The 26,870-nt window shown below is 46.3% G+C and overlaps 1 protein-coding gene across 2 annotated transcripts in view; it reads right to left on the bottom strand.

Moving 5' to 3' along the window:
- Positions 1-26,870, bottom strand: part of SYN3 (synapsin III) — a 465,237-nt gene that overhangs the window by 18,996 nt on the left and 419,371 nt on the right. For both annotated transcript variants that reach the window (XM_078449497.2, XM_060656504.3), the window contains exons 8-9: positions 4,978-5,120; positions 202-276 (exon numbers count right to left, since the gene is read on the bottom strand). In XM_078449497.2, coding sequence (XP_078305623.1) covers positions 202-276; positions 4,978-5,120 — 218 coding nt within the window. The remainder of the gene's footprint in view (positions 1-201; positions 277-4,977; positions 5,121-26,870) is intronic.

The raw sequence follows: 26,870 nt of genomic DNA on the forward strand, positions 1-26,870 counted from the left end.
TCTGTAAAGTGGGATTATAAAACATCTACCCTGCAGCTTGTTGTGCAATAAAGAGCTGTTGTGCCCAGGAAAGTGCTCTGTGCATGGCAAGGCACTGGCCAGAGGATGAGGTGGCATTCCTTACAGACTTCCTGTTGTATCCCTCACCCACCTCCTGCTGTGGCTGGTGCATCGCCCCAGTACACCTCCTTCCTCTCTTACCTCTCTGTCATGGCCACCTGCTCCAGCATGGCAGAACCTGTGTTGGCCTTCCAGTTTCCAGAGATGGAGGTTCTCCTGTAGCAGAAAAATAACACTGAGGGCATTAGGACACCTGTCACTGCTCTGCTTTCCATCTTTGTTTTGGCTGTTAGGAGGCACCGATTCATATATGTGGCTCACATGATGGCATGTATTATTAGGTACACATCTTGTCCCCAGCTTTATTTGCCTTTTTAAAATTTTCCTTTATGCTGTTGTTTTCTTTACTTGTTGGACTTTATTTGTCTTCTTTTAAGCCACCTCTGATATCTAAGAGTTAAGTTTCAAAAATGCCTACACCATCAAATGAAATCTCCCAAAACTTGGCCTCTTGGTTTTGTAAAGGAGAACTAGGGTAGTAGAGCCATTAGTGATCCTGGAATTTCTTGAGGGCTCCAAAATGTAGTAAAAATGATCCATGGAGAGAAGTGATCACTTTTTCATAGTGAAGGACAGGAAGGCCTCCTGGCCTCAACACCCTCTCTATTTGTTTGCCTTTTCTTCTTCTTCTTCTTCTTCTTCTTCTTCTTCTTCTTCTTCTTCTTCTTCTCCTTTTAACTTTATTTATTTATTTTGACAAAGAAAGAGAGAGATAATGTGCATATGTGTGTGTGAGTTGGAGAAGGGAAGAGACAGAGAGGGAGAGAGAGAATCCCAAGCAGGCTCTGTGCTGGCAGTGTGGAGCCTGATGAGACATGGGGCTCAAACCCAGGAACCATGAGATCATGACCCGAGCCAAAATCAAGAGTTGGATGCCCAAATAACTGAGCCACCCAAGCGCCCCTCGTTTGCCTTTTCTGCTCTAGCAACAGCTGACCTCCCTTGCAGTGCTCCAATGCCACAGATTTCTCCTGTCAAGGCTTTTACTCATATTCTTCCCTTTGCCTGATCCAGTCTTTGTCTCCATTTTTGCCTCCCTAAAACCTACTCATCCTTCACGTTTCGTGGTATGTGGCTTCCCAACTATCCACCTCCCTGACAAGAGTAGACATGCCTATACCAAAGTTTAGTAATGCTTATCTCACTTGGAATGACTGCTTTCATGTCCAGTCTTCCCTGAGGCAGGGACATATTTGACTCATCCCCTTTCCCCCCAGTGTCCAGCGGGACCCGGCATGTAGTAGGTACCCAGTAACTAACTGCTGGGTGAGGAACTGTGTATATTGGGGAAGAATCGAGACAAATGATATCCAGGGGCTGATCTGGACTCAGTAAAGCCTTAAATGGGTGCAAGCAAGGTAGCAGAGGTGAAGTTTTCTGTTTTGTGGCCAAGGGAAGGCATGTGGTTAAAGTGAAAGGGTGAACGGGGAGGAGGAATTGCTACACAAATATACCCTTCTAAAAGAAAATAAAATGCCTCTGAAGACAACAGATGCTGAGAATTTATAATGGCCAACAGAAGCTAGAATTGCTAAGGGGTGCAGTGACATCGATAACCTTTATGCCAGTTCAGTTCAGCCCATCTTGATTCAATTCAATTTGGCAAACACTCATTGGGCCACCCTATGTCCCGGATACTGGACTAGGCTCAGTGTGCAGAGATGACCCCATCCTAAGGCTGGTCTCTACCTGGAAGGGTGGACTAGTTTGAAACCAGAGTGGAGGGGTGGTAAGGTTAGCAGCGTACCTGAGGAGTGAGCGGGGAGCCCTGGGTAAGCAAAGGAGAAACCAGACTCACTCAATGTGACCCCAGAAGGTAACCACGGAATGTGCCTTGGAGGATGGTAGGGTTAGTATAGTGGGATCTGTATGGTGGTAAGAGAAGGTAAGAACTGATGTGGGTCAGACAGATGCAAGTTTGAATCTTGGTTCCAGCATTTTCTAGCTGCATAACCATGCATATCTCTGAGTCTTTAAATGAGAGTGATCTCCATCCCGATATATTGTGTGGGCTAAAGGAAATATTCCCATAAATATCTTAGTACAGTGGGTGCTACTATAGTTTTTCAGTAAGCAGAGACACAAGAAGAAGGCACTGCAATGCCAGAAGGAGCAGAAACACAAGCCAGATTGCTCTCCTTCCAAGAAAATAATGATAGGGAGAGTTGCTATTCAGTGAGTGCTTTCTATGTCTGAGACATGGGTCTAAGGTCTCTATAAGCACTAACTTATTTCAGGCTTACAAAACCTCATGAGGAAGACTTACTATTATTATCATTCCCACTTAGTGACAGAAGCCACCAAACCATATATGAGAAACTCCGTGCTCTGCACCATGACTCTCCATGGTGGAACCCATCACAGGCTAGGGGAAAAGAGTCAGTTGGTCCAGATGTGATGCACCTGCTGGAATGTAGGACTTCGACAGGAGAATCTACCTATATTCCAAATGTATGATGTTGACTCCCTTGCTGAAGAGAGTGGGGGTGGGTGGTAAGGTGCGGCCCCAAGTAACCTTGGTTGTGAGTGGAGGTTGTATGACTAGATATAAAAGGAGCCATACATGAACACTGTACTGCACTGGATGAAGCTCTTTCCCACGGGGCTCCAAGTTAATGGTTCTGCAATTGTATTGGGATCAAACAAATAAGTAAATAGATGGCAGATGGTAGGAGCCAGGTCCCTGTTTGGGTGGGAAGTTCTAGATAAGCAATCTGGGAAGGCTGAGATGATTCATGTGGTACTAGATGAGAGTCAGACACATCGACATGAACTCTCTCTAGCTTTAGATAGAGCTGGTTATATATAGAAATAATTACAGATATGTGAGCATACAGGGGTTAAGGGACACATGTATATTTCCTAGCTCTGTCTGCTGAGAGGCCTTGGAAACAATGACAGCCCAGTAGCAACAAGGCAAAGGCCTGTGTGCAGGGCAGGAAGTGGGCCAGAAAGGAGGTTGGGGGCGGAGAGGATGCTGTATGCTGAGGTCTGACATGAACCCCCTCCCTCGGACCGGGGCCAACCCAGGGTCCAGGAAAAGCCATAACTAATGACAAATTGGAGCTGCCAGGGCAGAAAGGCTCAGCATAAAGAATGCGGCAATGAGCTAATCTTCAAGAAGAGAAACTGGGACAAGGTGTCGTCAATGTCAAGTGGAAATGCGAACAATGAGGAGAGGAGGGAAGTGATATCATGACAGATTGGTTGCAGGCCTCAGGAATGCCCTGGACTGCTGCACTGGAACGTTCCCCAACTCAGAGGGGGCAGGGAAGAGCCGATCTTATCACCCTGAGGGATCTGAGAGCAGTGACGGGTCTGGCCTGGCTCATGGGTGGAAGAAAGAGCAAAAGAATTCCTGGAGAACGGGCTCCATCCCTTCTCTGGGAATCTTTCTTTACCAGGTCAACTGCCAGCATCTCGTGCAGCCCACAAAACCTAAAATTAACATCCGGCCCCTTCACACAGAAAGTTTGCTGACCCCTAGTCTAGGCAACCCAGGTAGTGCCAGAGCAACCCTTGGTAATACATAAATGGATGTGTCTGGCTGTGGTCAATAAAACTTTATTTACAGAAACAGGTGGCAGCTGGATTTCGCCTGTGGGCTGTGGTTTGCTGACCCTGGCCTAGAGCACAAGCTCCACTGTATAGCAGCATACAGAGAGATTTCCAACTGTCCATGGCTAGCCATTGTCGTCCTCACATATGGAGCCATGCACACAGTCAGCGCTCCATTAATGCTTGGCAACCCGGCACTGGTTGGCTCTCTGGGGTCTTGTCATTTTAAGCAGAATCAACAACCACATTCCAAAGTGAGACCCAGAGAGGCCTTGGAGCAGGTAAGACCTCCCACCTATTCAAGGACTCATGACCGCAGCAGCTCCAGTGTGAGTCATCCTTTGCCAGAACTACCCCTGGGGTGAACGTGTGCTGGATTTTCTGGCATCCATTCCTCCTTCCTTTGTCTTGGCACCTCAGTTTCCCCTGGGGGAATGACCCCACCCAAATGGCATTCATCTTGGTGGGACTCTCCATACTGGTTTTCTGCCTTTCTCTAATCAGTAAGCATGTGACCTAAGTTGGATTAATCAGCACTGTTTCCATGGAATCACAACCTTGAGTTAAGCACTGAAAATGATTCGGGTAGATTCATGTCCCAGGGGGGGGTGCCATGAAGATTGTCTGTTGCTTCTGGCCACCCAGATTCCTGGAGCTGCCCTGGATCCTTACCTTTCTGAAATTGATAGTTTCGTGGTTTTGTTTTTAGAGTTTCTGATCATTCATGGTTTTCTAATAAAATTCCTTTGAAAAACTCCCTCAGGTTAGTCAGATGTGGTTATTGTTGCCTGCAGCTGGAGAGATCTGGTGTAATCTCCTAATTAGTCTTATTAGTTCCAGAGAACCCCTTTGTGGCCCAAGGCTCCAGAACCATCTTTTTATAAATACAGGTCAGATGATGCCACTTCTCTGCTCAGAAGAGAATAGAACAAAAGCCCCAAGCCCTCAGCACGGCATTCAAGACCCTCCTTGATTTGTCCCCAGGTTTCTCTTTCAGCTTGGTCTCCTATGGCTTACATCCCATACATACTCAAAGTTCCCTCAAACATGCCAAATGTCTGACTTGCACTGGGAGAAACAGCTCTTTTTGGGTAGACAGATGTCTACCCTGGGATGCTTAGCTGTACTGACCAGAGAGGAAGGCAGTAAGGAGACATGAAGGGAGAATAACGATGTGCTGAAGGGTCTCTGCCCTGGGGTGGAGGAGACTGGCCTGAACATGTATCTCTAATCACTGTTCCTCCTACACTCTCCTCCCACCCTTCCTCCCAGCCCCCTAGCCCCCACCCAGGGACTCACATGTAAGCCTTGTAGTTGGATCCAATTTTCTGGATGCGGATGTCGTACTTCGAGTCAATGAAGGCCTCAGTGGTGGCATAGGTTTTGGCCATTGCCACCATGCTGGTGATGTCCTGGTAGTCATGCTGGTTTTCTACTTTGATCTGTGTGGGAAGATGAGGGGGTGAGTGCCACCTGCCCAACGTTCATGGAGCACCTACCCAACGCCAAGACCCAGGGTTCCGTATATAGTGACACTGAGAAAGTCACCTGCCTAGCAGAAGAGACAGACATGGGAAACTAGTCATTCCACTAGAATGTAGAGGAGGAAGGGAACATTCCATCTGGCTGGTCAGGAGAATCTTTATAGAACAGGTGAGCTCTGAACAGAGTTTGAAAGAATAAATACATGTTTCAGGAGGGGCATTTCTCTGGAGGATAGAGAGGGCGGGCAAAGCAGAGGCAGAGGAGCCACTGGGGAGCAGGAATGGGCAAGTGGTTCAGACTGGCCGACAGGGCAGGATGGTGAGGGATGGCTGAAGTGGGTTGTCAGGAAGCAGGCCTTGGGGGACTTCAGCCACTTTGGTAAGAGGCTGAAGGGTCTGGAAAACCACTGGAAGAATTGGAGGAGTTGAAACAAGAAAGTAGCCTCACTGTATTTTAGAAAAATCCCTCAAGTAGTTATATAGTGGGTTGAATGGAGGGTTGAATGTGATATGGGATAGAGACCAGTTAGGAAAAAGGGACTGTATGTATATGTGCACATGGTGTGTATGTGCTGGGTGTGTGCATGTGGGTTGTATGTATGTGTAGTTTGTGGGAGACATGCATGTAGCGTGTGGGGGACATGTGTGTGGCACACAGGTGCAGTGTTTGTGGTGTATTTGGTGTGTTTGCATGTGTAAGATGTGTGTTGTATGTGGTGCTCGTGTGTGCAAGCAGTGTGTGTGCATGTGTGCATGCGTGTGTATACACTGGACAAGGTTAGTTGTGCTTGGCCTAAGGCCTGGGAGAGAAACTCGCACTGTTTACTTAGCTGAGGCCAGGAACACAAATTTGGGCCCTGGGGTCAAGGAGAGATCCCAGGAGAACTTCCAAGGCCAAATGCAGGGGACCAAGCCAAGGCTCTTTGTGCTCTCAAGACAGAACAGAGGCTGACTGCAACTGACTATGAACAGCTGGGAGGGCCGCCCCCTCCCGTGTCACTTCCGCCTGGACAGCAGAGGGTTCTGATGTTGGGCCAGAGGCAGGGGGAGCCCAAATTCCCTGGTGGGGGTTGGCCAAGTGCCGGGAAGGTTGTGGGGGGCTGTTCTGTCCCTACGGTCTCTCCTCAAGGCTCAACCAGTGCCCTGACAACTCCATCCCTCCAGGACAATGTCCACCTACAGCCCACAACTTACAAAAAAGCTTCACAGTTCTCTCCTGGGACACAGAATAGGGTTGCGAGGTGGGCAGCATGGGCGTTAGTATGGTCATTTAACAGATACAGAAACATATCTCTTGCCTTGTCTAAGGCTATATGGCAGCTAAGCACAGAGCTGGGAAGGAAGCTCGGGACTCCAAGAGCACAACTGTTCTTCAAACCATCTTCAGGGTATCTACAGGTGCATACCTGCTGTTGCACCCCCACAGATGGGAAATAATGACGGGGAGTGAGGCTTGGTGCACCTTCCCTTTTTTTGGCTCTCGGAGAGTCCCAGCCTCGCAGCCATGACTCTGAGTCCCACTTTGCAGAGAAGACAAAAGTGGCCAAGCAAGAGTTCCCTATTTTCTATTCCTTTCCAAGCTCACCAGCTTTCTGCTTCTTCCTCCAGGTGGCTGTGTGCCGCCTCCCAACCCTAGCTGAACCTGTCCTTTGTTCTAGGTCTTCCTAGACTGACTGCTCACTGGCCCCTCCTCCTGCAGCAGGAGGACCCTTAAGCTCATCTGGGTATCTAGTCTCTCAGCTAAAGACAGCTTTGTTCCAGTCTCCCTCACAGGTAGATATGGCCAAGTCTCAGAGTCTGGTCAATGAACACGTGAGTGGTAGTTGCTGTGAGCAACCTCTGAGTGCTGCCTTTATGACAAAGGGAATCTCCCCTTTCTCTTTTCCTTCTTCTACCTGGCATCTCAGACCCCAGGATGGAAGCTGCATGTTGAAGATGGCTGAGTAATAAGGTGGATGGAACCTGGATTCCCAACACCATGGAGTCCCCAAATCTGCCCTTGACTGAGCATGCTCAGACTCTTACATGAAAAAGTAGACTTTAATCTTGTTTAAGTCGCTGCTATGTTGGTGTTTGCTGAGGCAGTCACACTACATTCCTGCCTTATCTTCTTTATCTTTGGCTCTCTGATGATGCTTTATCCTTAGGGTCGACATGATCATGGGAATCATAGATTCTCTTCGAATTGTTCCTGCTTTTCAATACCCTGGGGCCTCACTGTCCTCGGTGTGTCCCTCCACATTTCCCACTCACCCCTAAACCCACCGTCTTCAGATTTCATTCCCTACCATTCCACTGAAACTGATTTGGCAAAGGTCACCTGTCACCTCCTCACTGGCAAATACAATAGCGTTCTTTTGACTGGCATTCCGTTGGGCATTCCATGACATCCGAAAATGCTGAGCTTTTTGAAACTCGGTTTCTACCCCACTACTCTCTTCTGGTTCTCTTTTTTCCCACCAACTTCACTTTATTGCCTCCTCTTCCTCCAACTTCCCCTTTAAGGATCAGAGTGTTTCCTCTTCAGCCAACATTTGTGATCCGGTAGAAAGAATTAAAGTTACCAACATAAAACAATGGGTGGGAGACAGCTTGTTTAATTCAGTTCTATCAATGGGTGGCTCTGGAAAGAACCAGAACTTCTTCTGCTCCTCGGTTTCCTAGACAGCACAGCATACACTGCAGAGTGTCTTGTAGACTTCTAGCTGTCCACAATGTCCCTTCTTTTCTACAGTCATGAAGCACCCAACCTGGGGGCATATGACCTCTCACAGAATAAATATCACACTTCCCCATCTCCCTGGCGCCTGTGTGTGCCCATGTGATCATGTTTTCTGCTTCTGTGAGCAGAAGTGGGGTCCGAACTTCCAGGCCTATCATTAAAGGGAAGGGCAGGGCTTTTCCTCTTCCTGCTGGCTGGAGTGTGGACCATCTATGACCTTGTGGCTGAAAAGCAACAGCTCAGGAGCGCATGATCAACAAGATGGAAGGAGCCTGGGTCCTTAAAACCAGGGAAGCTCCACAGGAACCCTGGGCTGCTCTTGCCCAGACCACTGTGTGAGAAAGTCCTGGATTACTGAAGCCACCTTAGGTCTTTGTTACACAGCTGAACTTTGTCCCAATTATTACAGTACATAATATAAGTACATATTTGCTGAATGCTTCAAGCATGCATTCATTTATTCACAGGATAGACAAAAGAGCACAAAGAGAGACAGTGTAGACATAAGGGTTTAATTAATTAATTAATTAGCTAATTAATGGTCAGCCCAACCTCCTCCTGTGCTCCTTTTTGAGTGTTTCGGGGTGGGGGATGCCCATCCTCCCCTCTCCAGGAGTGAGGATGTAACTCAGGTTTCTTGTATATGGGCTCTTCTAACACCCAAGGACAAGCCCCGACCTGATGTGCCTTGCCATTTTATGGTCTTTTCCTAACAGAGGGCCTCCAAATTGTGTGATGTCTGGGCCCCCAAAAAGCTCAGCTCTACCCCTGGCTCCACCCATGTCTGCCTCCCATCACACTGTCGGCTTCTGAAGGACAGACGACGTGTCTCCCTCCCAGTCATAACACAGGTGCCTGGCACGTTACAGATGTGCCAAACATGTTTGCGGGATCACATTTAAGAAGGCTGGATAAAGATCCACTTGTAACTTGGGAGGGGGCAGGAGAATGGAAGGAAGGATGTGGGAGCTTGGGAAAAGGCCAAGAAAATGTGTCTCAGGAACACGTGTCTTTTTCAAGGTGAATTTTTCTGTAAATGCTCGGCCTGGATCCTGCACTCTCCGAGGTTTGTCCTTCTGTCATGAGAACCTGACTGAGTCAGAACCTCAGGAGAAGTGGGCAGGGGGCCTGGAGCCGGGTGGGTGGGTGCTGGAGGGGACTCTGGCATGGTCCTCAGGCAAGAGGCTAGGCGGGGTCAGAGGGAATTGAGGACGGGCAGCCACAGGGATGGTGAAATGGTTGTTGGCCTGGGGAGGGAGTCTTGGCACTCCGCTTTATTTACTAGCTGGAAACCCCTCCAAATATTCACAGAGACAAGCTGAAAACAGGAAGTCCTAAATGAGCTGTGATTCAAGATTACCCATTTGCTGCTCTGGGAACCTGCAGTGGGGTCACCATGGACTCCCTGACTCTGAAGCCTCACACCCACGTCCCCACCTCCCACTCCCCTCCTCTCCCTTCCCTGTCCTTTCTCTTCTTTCCCTTTTTCTCTGCCTTCCTGGTCTTTGCTCTCTCTCCCCTACACTGCTCTACCTGCTGTTGTGTGTTTGTGTGTATGCATTTGTTTCATCCTGAGGGTGAGCAAAGTGGGAGCATGGAAACAGAGAGGGTGGAAAGGGAGGGAAACTGGAGAGAGGGGGTCAGGGTACAGTTCTGAATCTCCTTGATGGGCTTAACCTCAGAGGTCTCCTATTCCAGCCTAAGATGGGCCAGTCATTTTCTCCATCTTTGGTAGATTGTCTGCATTTGCTTGAACACCTCCAATAACAGGGAGCTCATTACTCAGCAAGGGGGAACTTGTTCTACGGTATATTACAGCCAGAGTGAATGAATGGTCCCAGTTATTGATTACACAGGGTAATTCTCAGCCCTCAGCCTTGTGTCTGCTCTTCATGCACTTGAGGAGAGCCAGTCAGGTATGCCGAAGTCACTCTTCTTTAACTCACCTTCATGTGAGCAGGTTCCAGAGCCTTTTACTACCTTGAAATGCTCTCATTTGACAATGTCTTAAACTACGTGGTGCCCGGAATCACCAGCCGAGACTGGTTAAGACTGTACCTCCCTCTGTATGGAATAGATCTGGCATACTCCTGCCTCAGTGCCTTTGCACCTGCCGTGCCTTGCTTGCATGGCTCACACCCTCACATTCAGGTCTCTGCTGCACATTACCTGTACAGAGCTATCTTCCCTGACCACCAGATGTGGGGTGACTCCTCCCACCCAGTACTTGTCATGCATCATAGCCCGCTTAATTTTTGTCCATGGTGCTTCCACCACACTTCACACCATTATCTATTTATTTGTTTGTTGTCTCTCTTCCCTACTGTTCTACTAGGATGTAAGCCTTGCAAGAGCACTGCTGGATTTCAAGCACCTATAACAGCACTTAGGGAAAAACAAGCCCCCGATAGATTCGGTTAATGACTGAATCTAAGTGTTTACATCTAAGTGTTTACAGATATGTGTGGAGTGCCCATTATATCCAGATCATTACTGACTGTTTTTCCAGATACTATGCTGGAGGCTAGGGTACAATAGGGAAAAAGAGATTTATGATTTTTTTTTTTTATTTATTTTTTGGGACAGAGAGAGACAGAGCATGAACGGGGGAGGGGCAGAGAGAGAGGGAGACACAGAATCGGAAACAGGCTCCAGGCTCCGAGCCGTCAGCCCAGAGCCTGACGCGGGGCTCGAACTCACAGACCGCGAGATCGTGACCTGGCTGAAGTCGGACGCTTAACCGACTGCGCCACCCAGGCGCCCCAAGAGATTTATGATTTTTATCCAAATGGAGCTTTGAGCCTATTCATTACTTGCTCCTATTAATGTACCTTCATACAACATTAGTTTTTCTAAGATCCATATGGGGCTTGTTCTAAGCTAATGTCTTGAGGTCATTTTAAAACACAAGATCTTGATCATTCACATCTCTGAGCGTGTACTCGAGTGGATTTAGTCCCAGAGCAGGACTTTATATTTCCCGCTGTAAATGTAAGGCTCTCATGTGTTCATCGATCCCGTCATCTTCTAATATTTACTCTGTCATTGAACCTGCTAACTATCCTTCTCAGCTCCATTCATGCTTTTGGTGCACCCTTCCCACACCTAGATCCAGCTGTTTGATCTTATTTAAGTCACTTCTCTGAGCTTTTGTTTCCTTATCTGTTAAATGTGATAACAACTACCTTGCAGGATTATTATGATTTATTATTATTTTTTAAAAATAATTATTTAAATGCTTATTTATTTTTTGACAGAGAGACACAGAATGCAAGCAGGGAGGGACAGAGAGAGGGGGAGACACAGAATCCAAAGCAGGCTCCAGGTTCTGAGCTGTCAGCACAGAACCCGACGCGGGGCTCGAACTGATGAACCGTGAGATCATGAACTGAGCTGAGGTTGGATGCTTAACTGACTGAGTTGCCCAGGTGCCTCGGATTATGATTTTTCAATGAAAGTATGAATGTCAAAGGACCTACGAAGCATAGTGTCTGGCACCTAGTAGGTACTCAATAAAAGATCATTCTCTTTAATTAAATAATCATTGTGATTCTTTGTTGACATTGAACCATCAATAAATACTTTTTTATATCGTTATTTACATAATTATTCATCCAGCTACAAGATCTATCTCATGTATAATCACCCAAATTGATGAAGAAAAGTCTTTTTCAGATCAATTCTAGCTAATTAATGCAGAACTAGGACATCATCCTTCTGCAATGATCTCCCTAATGCAATAATGGATCTAGGCAACATTGATCAAGGCAAGATCTTTGGGAAAGGCTGATGGGGAACTTCCTAATGTGTGGATCAGGCAGACAATACCTGAACTCACAGATCAGTCTTAAATCTCAAAAGACAGACATGACTGTGTCTACAGATAGGGAAGAGATACACCCACTACCAGCTATATTCTTGTCAAAACCCAGACCCTGAATCAGATCAAGTCTCTATATTCAACCACCAGTTTATAGGACATACAGACAATAAGAGAATACCATGGATCTATAATTGGCCAAATTTAGACTGTAGAAAATTCTACAGAGAAAAGAGCTCCCCCCTCCTCCTTATAAATAAGTGACAAACCAACCACAGGAAAAGGAACTGTTACAGATCAAAAGAGACTTCTGTCATACCAACCACATCACGTATGAAGGCCTTGTTTTGATACAATGAGAATAAATCAGTTAACAGGGAACTGTTGAACACTGACTATGTATTAGATGATATTAAAGAATTATTACTAATTTTTTTGTATCCTAGTGGTATTTGTCTTTGTTAAAGGGGAAAAAAAAAGGAGTCCTTATGTGTTGGAAACACATACTAAAATATTTATAGGTGAAGTTATGTGATATCTGAGATTTGCTTTAAAATAATCTGGTGAAAAGCATAAGAGACTCTTAAAAACTGAGAACAAACTGAGGGTTGATGGGGGGTGGGAGGGAGGGGAGGGTGGGTGATGGGTATTGAGGAGGGCACCTTTTGGGATGAGCACTGGGTGTTGTATGGAAACCAATTTGACAATAAATTTCATATATTGAAAAAAAAAATAAAGCTGACTGGGAAAAAAAATAAAATAAAATAAAACTTGAATTCGGATGAAAAAAAATAATAATTGGGTGATCCATAGAGACAGAAAGTAGATATGTGGTTGCCAGGAGCTGAGGAGAAGGGAGAATGAGGAATGACTTCTGCTGGATATGGGCTGATAAACACTTCTTAGAACTATGATGGTGATGGTTCCACCTTGTGAATATACTTCAACACCACTGAATCGTACACTTTAGAAGGATGAATTTTATAGAATGAGAATTATATCTCATTTTAAAATAAGGAAGAAGTATCGAGTGGCATTTGCGAGGAAGTGTGGAGAGGTATGTAAAACCTAACTGACCATTAGTGAATAATGGTTGAAGTTGGGTGATTGGTCAGGGGGGATACAGTCTACCGTTTTTTCTTCTGTTATGTGTATTTGAAAATTTCTGCAATGAAGTGTTTAAAAAAAAAAAGCAGGACTAAAAGAGAAAGACAAAAAGTGAGAACATAAAATTGTGCTTCAAATGAGGTTACAAGCCATATGGTAATACCTGGCTAGGGGTGTGTGACCTCCTTTGGTTGTGTTCATTGTAGGAAACTTTGGTCAGTCACTCAATTCAGTCTCCCTAAGAGGAAACCAGGTGCCTGAGAGAATTACAGCCATTCTTGGAATTAAAGTCCAGGTGAAATCTCCTGGGGTCCTCCTATAGGGGGCGCTGTGATGTGTAACAAACGTCAACAGCGCTCTCTTGATATTTGCTGTTTCTTATGATCCCCCTTAGTGTAGGCTCATGTGCTTATGTCATCTTAAAGTGTGGTTTGAAGAAAGCAGTTTTGCAGATGGCCAATAAGTGCAATCCAATGATCAGTTTGATCCCTTTTTTATAGTTTATTTTTATTTGAAAAACTAGTACATATATACACACACAGCAAAATAAATAAATAAATAAATAAATAAATAAATAAATAAATAAAAGTCAAAGATGTAAAAATGAAATCTGGGAAAAAATAAGTATGTCTTTTACTCTAAACCCCAAGCCCCCTGGTGAAAAGATCTCTTTGTAGTCTTCTGGAAATATTCTACGAATAGAATAGTGTACGAGGCTGTAAGATGAGTCTCTTCTTGTCTGCGATGGTTAATTTTATGTGTCAAGTTGGCTGGGCCATGGTGCTCAGATATTTGGTCAAATATTATTCTGGATGTTTCTGCGAGGGGCTTTTGGTTGAGATTTACATTTATTTATTTATTATTTATTTATTTATTTATTTATACGAAATTTATTGTCAAATCGGTTTCCATACAACACCCAGTGCTCATCCCAACAGGTACCCTCCTCAATACCCATCACCTACCCACCCCTCCCTCCCACCCCCCATCAACCCTCAGTTTGTTCTCAGTTTTTAAGAGTCTCTTATGTTTTGGCTCCCTCCCTCTCTAACCTTTGTTTTTTTTTTCTTTTCCTTCCCTCATGGTCTTCTGTTAAGTTTCTCAGGATCCACATAAGAGTGAAAACATATGGTTTATATACACAATGGAATACTATGTGGAGATTTACATTTAAATCGCTGGGCTTTTGAGGTAAGCAGATTGCCCTCCATAATCTAAGTGGGCTTCATCTGATCAGCTGAAGGCCTGAATAGATCAAAATTCAGCATCTTCAGCCTACCAGTTTACTCTGCAGAGTTTGGACTTACCTGATCCCCCACAATCGTGTGAACAAATTCCTTAAAATAAACCTCTTTGTCTACCTATATACACTTCTTATTGCTTCTGTCTCTCTGGACAAATGCACTGTTTCAGTTACAGCTGAAGCAAGGAGAGACAAAGGTGCCACCTTCCAAAGTAAGCTGGGACAGAGACCTCTGTGGCCAACAATAGGGTAGACTTACCCACACTGATATAACAAGGTTGGGTGGGTAGAGAGTCAAGATTGTGAGGTGATGATTTCCTTGGAGAAAGCTGTGTCAGCCTACTACTCCCCTTGATACGTCTGGTTAGAGCAGCAGTGGGACGCTCAGCAAGCCTGATATGTGTCTTAGCAGCAAGACAGGGCTGGTGCGCTGGAGCTGATGCCCTCCCAGGCCACCTGTGGCTGAGCATCCCAGACGATGCTGTATCCAGGCTAAGAAAATGAGTGCTTCCTGTTAAGCACAGGTGAGCTGTGTGGGAGAGAGGCCAGCCCTGAGCCATTTAAAATCCTGCATGGAGGGAGTACTGGCTAAAGAGGAGATACTGCCACCTCCAATGTCACCACCCTGGTCCAAGCCACCATCATACCTCATTGGGCCACTGTAATCATCTTCTTTTAAAATTCCTCTTGCCCAAGCCAAACCTCAGATCGATTGCTTTAGCATCTCTGGGTGTGGGCCAAGGCATCAGTATTTCTGGAAGCTCCCCAGGCAGTTGTGTGCAGCCCAGGTCGCAAAGCATGACACTATGTGATCTGGGTCCTGCTTATTTCTCTTTTGCACCCAGCCAAACTTGTCCCTGCCTCACTGCCTCTGTCCTTGCTGTTCCCTCCTCTTGGAACACTTTTCCTGAATACCTTCTAATGGCCTGCCTCTTCAGGTCTCAGTCCAGATGACCCCTTAGTGGAGGCTTTTCCAACTCTCTGACATAAAGCGGCCCCCTTCCTTGCCCACTCTAGGAAGTCTCTACCAAATTACCTGGGTTTATTACTATTACTTCTTTTCTTAACATCTTTGACTATCTGAAATTACTTATCTGCTAATGTGTTTATTGTTCTCCCCTCTGCAAAAGATGTAAACCAACAAGACCAGGGACCTTCTGTGTCTGGCTAGAGAGACAATATAACAGTGTTCAAGAATGCAAACTCTGGGATGCCTGGGTGGCTGAGTCGGTTGAACAACCAACTCTTGATTTCAGCTCAGGTCATGATCTCATGGTTGTGGGATCGAGCCCTGTGTCGGGCTCTACGCTGGGCGTGAAGCCTGCTTAAGCTTCTCTCTCTCTCAAAAAATAAAAAATAAATAAAAAAAAAATAAAACAAACATCCCTATATATATATATATATATATATATATATATATATATATATATATATGAAATGCAAGCTCAAATCCCAGCTTCATCATCTATTATCTGTGTGACTTTGGGGAAGTAACTTAGCCCGTCTGTGTCTCACTTTCCTTATCAGCAAAATGTTGGATAACTTGTTGATGTAAAGTAGTCACTCCACCTCAAATGTGGATCACTCGCCAGATTGCTATTGAACGTGATTGGATTGTTGTTGTGCATTAAGTAAGATACCACATGTAAATGATTTGGAAGAATGCTTGGTCCCTCACAAGCATTCAATGCATGTTAGGCTCTTATGATTATTATCATTCCCTCTCGTACCCTTGACAACCAGTATAGTGCTTGGCACACAGTAGGAACTCAACAAATGTTTGCTGAAAGAGCAAAGGAAGGGCCTGTCATGGTAACAGCTGAGTGAAGGGAGTCTAGGCAGCAGGAAAAAGCAAGTGCAATAGCCCTGAGGCTGATGGTACCTATTGAAAAGAGACTCACAAACAACAGATAATTGGGCCTTAACATCTTCTTGTGGAAGCTGGGAGCTAATAGGGTTTCATGCTTTGAACAGGGGCAATCCCATCTCCCTATACAGATGAACACAAACAATGGGGTCATGACCCTTCCCAGAAAATGGTCTGGAATCGACCTGAGACACATGAGCGACTGAAGTCTACTGCCCTATTTCAATAGCCTAGAAAACATTTCAGGCAAATGTGACCAGGGGCTCACCCCGGCCAGATCCATCTCCATTAAGTTCCCATAGGAGGCCCCGTATGGAACATGCTTCTTCCTGGTATGATGGCCCAGACCAGCTTGTTTTCTTCAAACAAAGATAAATAACTACATGAGGCAATTTACAGAACCAGGTCATTTATGAATAAGCTAAAAGTTGGAAGGAAAGCTACCAGAAGTAATAACTGTAGCTTCAGAACACTTGCTCTGTGGTCTCTCTTTTTGGCGATGATCAGCTAGCAGGGCCAGCTGGACATTCAGGCCACTCCTAGCTTAAGATAATAAACCGTAACCTGGCACACAAATGGATGCTTGTTTTTCTGTGTTTATAACAGGAAGGCATACATCCAGCTCATTCCAGACTGGCGTTCACTCATTAAGAAACTAGTTAGATGGGGTGAAGAGGGATGGGCTGAATCTCCGTTTTCCCTCCCAGTAAATTTTTACCAGTCTTGCAGCTCCTGGACTCTTGAGGCAGGATTAAGTATAGGTTCTGTGAGTGTATCGCTAATGTCAGGTCACGCTTACAGGTTAGCTCGGAATTAATTCCCGAGGTAGGCACTGAAAGCTCAAAAGAGGTAGGTAAGAGTTGCTATAACCTAATGGAGAAGTTCCCAGACTTTCTGGGTTCATGGCTTCCATCTTAGGAACTATTTCACGACCTTCCTAGGCCAAAAGAAATACCAAGCACTTTTAATTATTAAGTACTTAGAGATAAATAGCTTACTAAGTACTTATTTCCTAACAACTTGGTAATGGTTCGAAAAAAACACACATAATGTTTTCACTTCCTTTAAAATAACTACAATTACTTATTAATGCGACATGTGTGCTTGTTGGGCACTGCACAAATCCTCAAACCTTGGAATTGGATCGGACACCATTACCGTCATTTCCTGTTCCACACTGATGTTCACATGGTACTTGGTTTTTTAGCACAACCACCACCAAAAACCCAGCTTTGCAAAGACGTGATGTCACTGAACAGAACATGTTGTAATCTGATGTTGAAATTGCGAACTACCTCGGCTAGTAATTTGCATGATGTCTGACAAATGTCGAGAATTGCTGTTCCCTTGAAAATTCAAAATATACCGTGCTGCCCCAGGGCGTCTGAATGGAGGGTTTGGGATCTCTGGACCTATGTTACTACTTTTGGCATTCTCCCCAGCAGTAAATAACACAAATCTCTGGTGCAATATCCCTGGTGAAAGCCTGCCTATTTCTCATGGAAAATGGAGGTCTGAGAAACCAATGGGGGTGGAAATATCCAATGAACCAATCTATACTTCAACCCAGTCCACGCTTTATGAAAATTAAAAGGGTACTACACTTTTTAAGATTGTATGTTGGCTCAAAAGGCCCATGTTCTTAGTGCAAAGGTGGTTTAGAGTAAGCTTGTTATTTAGAATAGTCCTTAAACATACCTGATATAAAATAAAATGTCATCCAAAGGCCATATTAAACAGATAATTAAGGCCTAGTCCCTGTCATTGAGGAACTCATTGTCCATGGAAGAGACAGATACACGGACAGTTCAACAGAGGGCTGCCCTGGGCGTGTAGCTGAGGGACCCGGGTACCTTCTGGGGTGAGTGGGGCAGGAAAGGTTTCCCAGATGAGGGGCTGGATACCCACCCGACTTTCTTTGTAATGATCATGGGGAGAAGGATGAGTTTAAGTTCAAAGTTTTATCTTCTTTTGGGTTTAAATTAGAAGTTTTGTCTTCTTTATTTTATGTATGTATGCATGTATGTATAGAGAGGGGGAGAGAGAAAGAGAGAGAGAGAGAGAGAGAGAGCAAGATGCGGAGAGGGCAGAGGGAGAGAGAGAAAATCCCAAGCAGTCTCCATGCTCAGTACAGAGCCCCACACAGGACTTGATTCCACAACCCTGGGGTCAGGACATGAGCCCAAATCAAGATTCAGATGTTCAACTGACTGAGCCACCCAGGTGCCTCTTGTCTCCTTTTTTAAATGGCAAAATAACAGTTCAGAGTGATATTGTTATCGGGCTTTATTTATCTCCATATTGTATCGCTCAGTCTTTCGAGAAACCTTACCTATTTTTTAATGAGCACTAACTATGTGCCAGGAACGGTACTACACAGCTTACATATATTATGTCATTTGCTCTGGAAAAACAACCCTAAGGGCGTCTGGCCATGATGTAGCCACACAAGCCCTGTCTCTGTAAAGACATATAAAGCTAGAAAAAATGTACGAGGCGACTGTTTTGAGGCAGTGGAAATAGGCACTAATGAGGTGCAGTCCCTGAGAGAAGGGAAAGTCAGAGGGGGCACCCATGTTCTCCTGGCCCCTTTTCTAGCCTCATCTGTTACTCTCACTGGCCCGTGACGCTCCAACACAGGGTCTCCTGGCACCTCCTAAACACGACCTGCCTTTCGGCTTTTGCATATGCTGTTCTCCCTCCCCGGAAGGTTCTTTCCTTGTGTTCCTCTCGCAAGGCTGGCTTGCTGCCATTCCTCAAGCCCCTGTTTAAATGGCGCCACCTCCATCTTCTCTGAGAGCTCCACCATGTTGGTTTCCTTTTTAACAGCCTGTTCTCCTGCCTTGTACTGAGTACAGTTTATAATCAGCTATCATCTGCTCATTTATATACTGTCTGCCTCTTGTTCTAGCTCATGACTTCTATACCTGGCACAGCACCTGGCATGCAGCAGGTGTTCAATAAAGGGAAGGAGGAAGGGAAGGAGGAAGGACACATTAGATCGTCCCCTCCCCTTCCTGGGGGGACATGGGGGATCAGGGAGTTAGGAGGAAGATGATGGAGACACAAGGAACTCCTCCTCTCCTTTTACAAAAGTTCCTGAAAAGTTCGTGAAGGATTTGGAACTTGAAGACTGCATGTGTCCACTGTATACCACCCCACCCCCCCGCCACCCAGTAACCTTGAGAGGGAGATGTTGTCCTCCCCCTCTTACAGATGAGGCTCAGAGAAGTGAACGACTTGTCCAGGACTCCCCAGCTTGTAAGTGGAAGGGTGGACACTCACATCCAGGCCTGCTGAGTTCAGAACCCCATGATCTGTTCATGACACTGCCCTGCCCTGCTTAATGGCAAAGGACTGAAGCGACTTTTCTCTTTTCCTACCTTTTCCTTTCCCCACTTATCCTTGTCTGGCTCTTTTTCAAGTTCTACTGACAGATGCATTTGGGCTGGCAAAGTACAGTTCCTGAGAGCACAGTGGGGCAGATGGCCAGTCTCTTCCTGGAAGGACCCAGGGAGGGCAAGCTCTACCAGCCAAACTCCACAGCCAAGGTATCCCCCAGCTGGAACCATGGTCCTGATGATTCAACCTGAGAGCCCTCTGGCCAAGGCAGCCCATGCCAGGGGACCCCGGTGTGGCTGAGGCTCAGGGCTGAGTCACAGGGCAGTCTGCCACCACCTGAATCACCCGCTCCACCTCTGGCTGGAAAGAAGAGTCTGGGGGGCTGGGGTGGGGCCCTGGGCTGGGATTGTGTGTCTCATCCTATGAATAAATAATAATGATGATTGTAGTAACAACAATAATGCACAATGACAGCTACCTTTAGTGAGTGCTTTACGTGCCAGGTGCTATTCTAACAACTATGTATTAACTCACTCAGTCTTTATTACAATCCTATGCAGTAAGTACGATGATTTCCCCATTTCACACATGATAAAACTGTGGCCCAGCAAGGTTATGTAATTGGCTACAGGACCCAGGGCTGGCACGTGGAAGAGCTGAGATACTAACCAAGGTCTCTCGGACTCTGAAGCCCAGCCATTCATTTGACAAATGTTTTTCGAGCCCTTAGTACAAGCCAGGCACTGTTACAATGGTGAGGCTGGGTGAGAAATCAATAGACAAATACATGACATGTTAGGCAGATACAAGTGTTACGGGGAAAAGAAATGAAGCTAAGGTGGGTAGGGCTTACTGGAGGTTAGGGTGGGGATGTTATTTCACACAGAGGTTTTTTGAGCCCTCCTTAAGAAGGTGGCATTGAGCAGAGGCCTGAAGGGAATGAAGGAACGAGTCACAAGCCTACCCTGGGCACAGAAGAGCAAGGGTTGAGACTGTGTGTACTTGACGAGTCATGAGGAGGCAGGTGTGCTTGTAGCCAACGGGCTGAGGCCAGAGGGGTGGATGTAGGTCAGGGCAGTGGGGAAGGGATACAAGTCACGTAGGGTCTCAGAGCCAACGTGAGGACTTCAGTTTTTACTCTGAATGCCATGGGGCCCCAGGGAAGGTTTTGGGTAGGGAGATGACATGATCTGACTTATGGTTTCAAAGGATCACTTTGCTATGAGGAGACCAACGCAAGGGCTAAAAAGGCAGGAGATCTGTTGAAAAGCTAGTTTAATAATACAGTGATGACAGGGCTTAAACCAGGGTGGTAGTTTCTAGAACGGTTTTGAAGGCAGAGAGGAAAGGATTTGCTGCTGGGTAGGATGTGGGGTGCCAGAGGAATGCAGGACTGAAGGATGGCTTCAAGGTTTCGGTTAGAGCAGTTGGAAGGATGGATCCCCCTGTCCCCACTCTCCCTTTGCTCCCTCCTCAGATGGGAAAGGCTGTGGAAAACCTGAGGGCCTAGTTGCGTCCACTGTCAGATGTCCTGGTGGACACTTCTACATACAAATCTGGAGTTCACAAGGGAAGACTCAGGAGTCATGGATGTGCAGGTGGTACAGAAAGCTGTGGAACTGAACGTAATAGTCCATGGAGAGGGATGAGATCTGGAGGGGGATCCAGAAGTTAGAGGTTGGGGACATCAGAGGGAACTAGCAGAGGCATGGCAAAGGGGTTAGGAGGAGAACCTTAGGAGCCCTAGTGCTCTCTGCAGCACCATCCTGTTTGGAAAGCCAAGCAGGGCTTAGGGACCCCAGAGCCATTAACTTCTGTCCAGGAGAACGGGTCTGGGTGGCCATTCAGGGGCCATGCGATCGTTCATCTGCCCCCTTCTCACCCTTTCCTTCCATTCTCTCCCCGCCCCTCACCTTGCTTCACCCTTCATCGTCCCCTGCCTTGCTTCACCAAACACAGGGTTATACCTTCTCTTATGCCCCCTCATGCCTCCTCTGTGATAGGCACCGTGTTAGGCATGGGGGTGAATGTAGTTGAGGAAAGGGGCAGACCAGAAACAATGAACTGAAATCAGTTAGGATAAGAATCCTAACAAAAAGTGGTCCAGAAGCTTAGAATTTCTTGTGCTCGTGTGGTTTACAAAGCACCTTCCTGTTCAATTCTCTCCTGAGGCTGCTGAGGACAAGCCAGAGGTGCTCAGAGCAGGACATCAGGGAAGGGCTGCCGTGTCATCCCCAGACTCCATCTTGGGTTCCCTCCCGGCAGGGACAGAAGCAAGGCCAAGACAGGTCCTCCACGGTGGTGGCTGCCTTCTGCGCTGGGTGCCATGGTGTGCTACTGGGACCCCCCCTCCAGGATGGAAGTGCTCATTCCCCCAGCTGTCTGGTGTGGCTCGTGGCTGAGTGACTCTCCAGGAAGGGGCAAGGTCTTGCCCAAGATTATACCACATTCCCAGGGTAGCCCATGTGCAGTGACTGACTGATGCAGGAGTTCAAAGGCCTGGCTTTCTTGCCACGATTTGTGACCATTCTGAAAACTCTCCGTGGGATTAGCTGAGGTCCCTCTTGTCACCGCCTTGAAGTTCACCCTCCCCTCCCCATCCTACTTCCCTCACTTCTCAAGTTGGGGTTCCCAGGTGCAGACTAATCCCAGAACAGACCCCAATAAACAACCCGTATTCAATTCCCACCTCAGATTCTACCCACCATCCATTTCCCCACTTCCTCCATCCTAAGAGAACTCCAGTTCTGTTTAGGTTTCTACTCTCTCCAGCCAGCCATGGGCTTCAGCAGAACTGACCCTCCTCTCGACACAAAAGGCAGATACTGATTATCTTAAGTCAATCAGAAAACACAGTCCTCCGCTCTCAGTGGCCCAGGGATGGACACGTGAATAACCTGGCCCAATCCGACACAAGAGAACATCCTACTCCATGATGGATGTGAGCAGGGAAGCAGGAAATACATAACTCAGAAGGCCGCAGGCGCCTGCATGGGACGCGGGAAATGTCCAACAAGGAAGTTGAACCTGAGGCCAGCCGGCACAGACAGAAGGAGCCTAGGACCTTGATGCCTTCACCGACATGCTAACCCCAGGCCTTCAGAGTGTTTAAGTCAGATAGAGGTAGAATTTTCTGCTATTTGCTGCCAAAATAATCCTGATACTGGGTGGATGCATTTACTGGCTACTGGCTGCCCAAACCTGCTTTGCTGGCCCGTGGGTGTGTCTGAGGGAAGGTATTCTTACTGAAGCTCCTGTCTGAGGGAGAATTTTTCACTCTGAAGGGACTTGGGGCCCCTGAGTTCTTTTCTTTAGCAGCAGAGTATACTTCTGGTGGGGGAAAGCAGTCGGTGTGTGTGTAAATCTCTTATTTCCAAACTGCGGCTTCCTTCCGTGTGCAGGGAGCAACACCCGTGGCCCCTCTGCCCTGGGTCATTCACCCCTCCTCAGAGGGAGTGACCTACTCTGATCAGAGAGTTTGGAGGAGAAATGGGGCAAACATCGGAGCCCAGCCCATTCTCCTTTCCTTTCTCTTTGGGAGCTGTCTTTCCTACAAACAGCATATTTGCTGCATGTTTCCCAGATCATGTTTTTCAGGCAAGGTCCCTGAAAAACTTCCCCTGTGGGGAAGCCACATTGTGTTTGACAGGTAAGCCCAATTTGGGGGTTCACTAATGAGAAACCCATTTGTCTGCATACCTAAAGCCACATTCTTTGATATCTTTATTCCTCCTAAGGTGTTACATTTTACTTTTCAAATTCCTTACTATACCCCAATGCCTCACACAGAGCCTGCAACATGGCCGACTGGTTGTGGGAGCAAGGTCAAGCATGAGGTGGGCAGATGACCTTTAACGTCTCTTCCAGTCTGACACCCGAAGATTCTGTTATCTGACAAAGGGAAGTGCCCAGTCCTGTGGAAGAGACAACTTTTTTTTGTCCCCTAACACTTGATTCTGGAAGGCATTTATTTAGTGGTTCCTCAGAAGAGAGCTTGCACAATGAATAACAAATAGAGCTATTACCAGTGGCTTTATAAAAGTCTCCAAAAGTTCCCCTGGCCCAACTGGAACCTCCTGCCCTTTCCTATCTTCCTTGTTTGCCCTGCTTTTTGGGCTAAGGAGAAGGCAGCGGGGCCCTCTCTCTCAGAACTCTTTAAGGTTTGATTTCTTTTCTTGCCCAACGTGATGCTTAGTAAATCTCCCTTTTGGGGCCTGAGGACTCGACCTTCAGGCAAGGCATCATCTCAGCTGGCTTGGAGGGGCATTACTCACCGTGAAATGATCAGCCCCCTGAGTGACAGGCCCTGACAGGGAGCCTGTCTGCCAGGGTTCTCTGCCCAGCCCCTGCTCCGTCTGGGCTTCCACAGGGAGGGCCCCGACCCTGGACTTGACCCATTCTACCTCCCTGTCAGCACTTCTTAGCTAAGCTGCTCCACCCTACTCTCTTTTCTGCCCGACAGGAGAATAAAGGAAGCCTCTGTGCCTCCCAGGCGGGATCAGATTCCAGACTGTTTGTAATGAAAACACACCAAGCCAAGCAAGCAAAGAAGATGCCCCCTCCGCTGTGCTTACTATTCAGTCTCACTGTGGACACTGCATTGCTTCAGGCCACGTCTGCAGGCAAGCACCCAGGGTCCTTCCTCCTCGTTGTTGGGGTGCATCAGCCTGGGCTTTCCTGGCAAGGACACGTGGCCAATCAAAAAATGAGAATAAGAACACTCAGAACCGCGACGCTCAGACCCCACTTCTGACTGGGAGGGGATCTCCCTGGTGCTCTTGGACAAGTAACCTTCCCTCTCTGGACTCCTGGCTTCAAGAATTAACCATGCTAGCTGAGCTTAGAAAAGCAAGGCGAGGACAGCATTATTTGCAATAGCCAAGTTACAGAAGCAACCTAAGTGTCCGTCCTTGGAGGAAGGGATAAAGATGTTTTGTGCACGTGTGCGTGCACACACACACACACACACACACATACACCACACAGCACACACACACATGCACCACTCACACACATACCCTCCCCCCCACACACTGGAGAATTATTCAGCTAGGTAAAAGAAGGACATGTTTGCCCTTTGTGACATGGATGGACCTTGAGGGCATTACATTAAGTGACATAAGTCAGACACAGAAAGACAAATACCATATGATCTCACTTATATGTAGGATCTTAAAAAGCCAAACTCATGGAAATAGAGTGTACAATGGTGGTTATTCGGGCCTGGGGGTGGTATGGGGAACTGGAGAGATGTTCAAGGGTACCGATATGCAACTAGAAGATGAATAATTTCTGGAGATCTAATGCACAGCATAGCGATTATAGACACAGTACTATATCAAGTAGTTCAAAGTTGTTAAGAAAAAAATCTTAAATGTTCTCACCACAAAAAAGAAATGATAATTATGTGATGTGATGGAGGTTTTGGCTACCTCGTGGTGGCAGTTATATTGCAATACAAAATATACCAAAGCAACACATCATACACCTTAAACTTACACAGTGTCAATTATATGTCAATTATATCTCAATTAAAAAAAAGTACACTGAGGTTAAGAGTGTGGTCTCTGCAGTATGGTACTGGCACAAAAACAGATACATAGACCAAAGGAATAGAACAGAGAACCCAGAATTGGACCCACAAATGTATGGCCAACTAATCTTTGACAAAGCAGGAAAGAGTATCCAATGGAAAAAAGACAGTCTCTGTAGCAAATGGTGCTGGGAGAACAAGACAGCAACATGCAGAAGAATGAAAATAGACCACTTTCTTACACCATACACAAAAATAAAATGGATGAAAGACCTAAATGTGAGACAGGAAACCATCAAAGCCCTAGAGAAGAAAACAGGCAACAACCTCTTTGACCTCAGCCACAGAAATTTCTTACTCGACACATCTCCAAAGGCAAAAGAATTAAAAGCAAAAATGAACTATTGGGACCTCACCAAGATAAAAAGCTTCTGCACTACAAAGGAAACAATCAACAGAACTAAAAGGCAACTGACGGAATGGGAAAAGATTTTTGCAAATGACATATCGGATAAAGGGTTAGTATCCAAAATCTATAAAGAACTTACCAAACTCAACACCCGAAAAACAAATAATCCGGTGAGGAAATGGGCAGAAGACATGAATAGACACTTTTCCAAAGAAGACATCCAGATGGCCAACAGACACATGAAAAGATGCTCAACGTCACGCCTCATCAGGGAAATATAAATCAAAACCACACTGACATACCACCTCACATTGGTCTGCGTGGCTAAAAGGAACAAATCAGGAGACTGTAGGTGCTGGCGAAGATGTGGAGAAACGGGAACCCTCTTGCACTGTTGCTGGGAATGCAAACTGGTGCAGCCACTGTGGAAAACAGTGTGGAGTTTCCTCAAAAAGTTAAAAAGAGAACTACCCTATGACCCAGTAATAGAACTATTAGGAATTTATCCAAAGGATACAGGAGTGCTGATTCATAGGGGCACATGTACCCCAATGTTTATAGCAGCACTTTCAACAGTAGCCGAATTATGGAAAGAGCCTAAATGTCCATCAACTAATGAATGGATAAAGAAGATGTGGCATGTATAAATATATATGTGTGTGTGTGTGTGTGTGTGTGTGTGTGTAGTGGAATACTACTTGGCAATGGGAAAGAATGAAATCCTGCCATTTGCAGCAACATGGATGGAACTGGAGGGTATTATGCTAAGTGAAACAAGTCAGTCAGAGAAAGACAGATATCATATGTTTTCACTCATATGTGGAACTTGAGAAACTTAACAGAAGACCATAGGGAAAGGCAAGGGGAAAAAATATTTACAAACAGAGACGGTGGGAGGGAAAATGGGTGATGGGCATTGAGGAGGGCATTTGTTGGGATGAACACTGGGTGTTGTATATAAGCGATGAACCGTGGGAATCTACCCCCAAAACCAAGATCACACTGTACACACTGTATGTTAACCAACTTGATGATAAATTATGTTAAAAAAAAAGAGTGTGGTCTCTGAAGTGAGGTCACCTGACTTTGAACTCTGACTCACCTAATACTCAGGGGCTTACTCCATCTCTTTGTCTTCCCGTTCCCTGAACTGTAAGGTGGTAATTAGTACCCAACTGAGAGGTGCTATAGGTAAGTGAAGTAAGTTAACCATGTCTGGTCCTCAGGCAGAGTGCTGGCACAGAGCATATTGTCAATAAGTTCATGATCATAACCAGTGTTCCTAAGACTCTTACCGTCTGTCTCTATGGGAAGTCAGGAATGCCAACTGAAAGTGCATTAGTGGGTTGCAGACGGGGCGGGGCAGAATTCTGCATGAACACGGCATGGGCACAAAGTTGGGGGAGGGCATGTGACATCCACTGAGGGGCTTTGGGAGTTCAGGAAACTCTTGAACTTGAGCTGAGTCTGGATTTGATGGGGCTGACACACGTGTGTGTGAGGCACTCATGGAAGATACAGGAAGAAGGGAAAAGCAGAGAGGCCTGGAACAGCCTGGAATGTTTGGGGATTAGAGAGGGGCTATGTGTGGCCAGAACCCTGGGTGTGAAGGGGTACATGCTGAGAGAGGGCTTGGAGGATCTGGTGGACTCTGGTGGATCTCGC

This window comes from Panthera onca, chromosome B4, assembly GCF_046562875.1.
Source record: "Panthera onca isolate mPanOnc1 chromosome B4, mPanOnc1 haplotype 2, whole genome shotgun sequence".
Lineage (NCBI taxonomy): Eukaryota > Metazoa > Chordata > Mammalia > Carnivora > Felidae > Panthera > Panthera onca.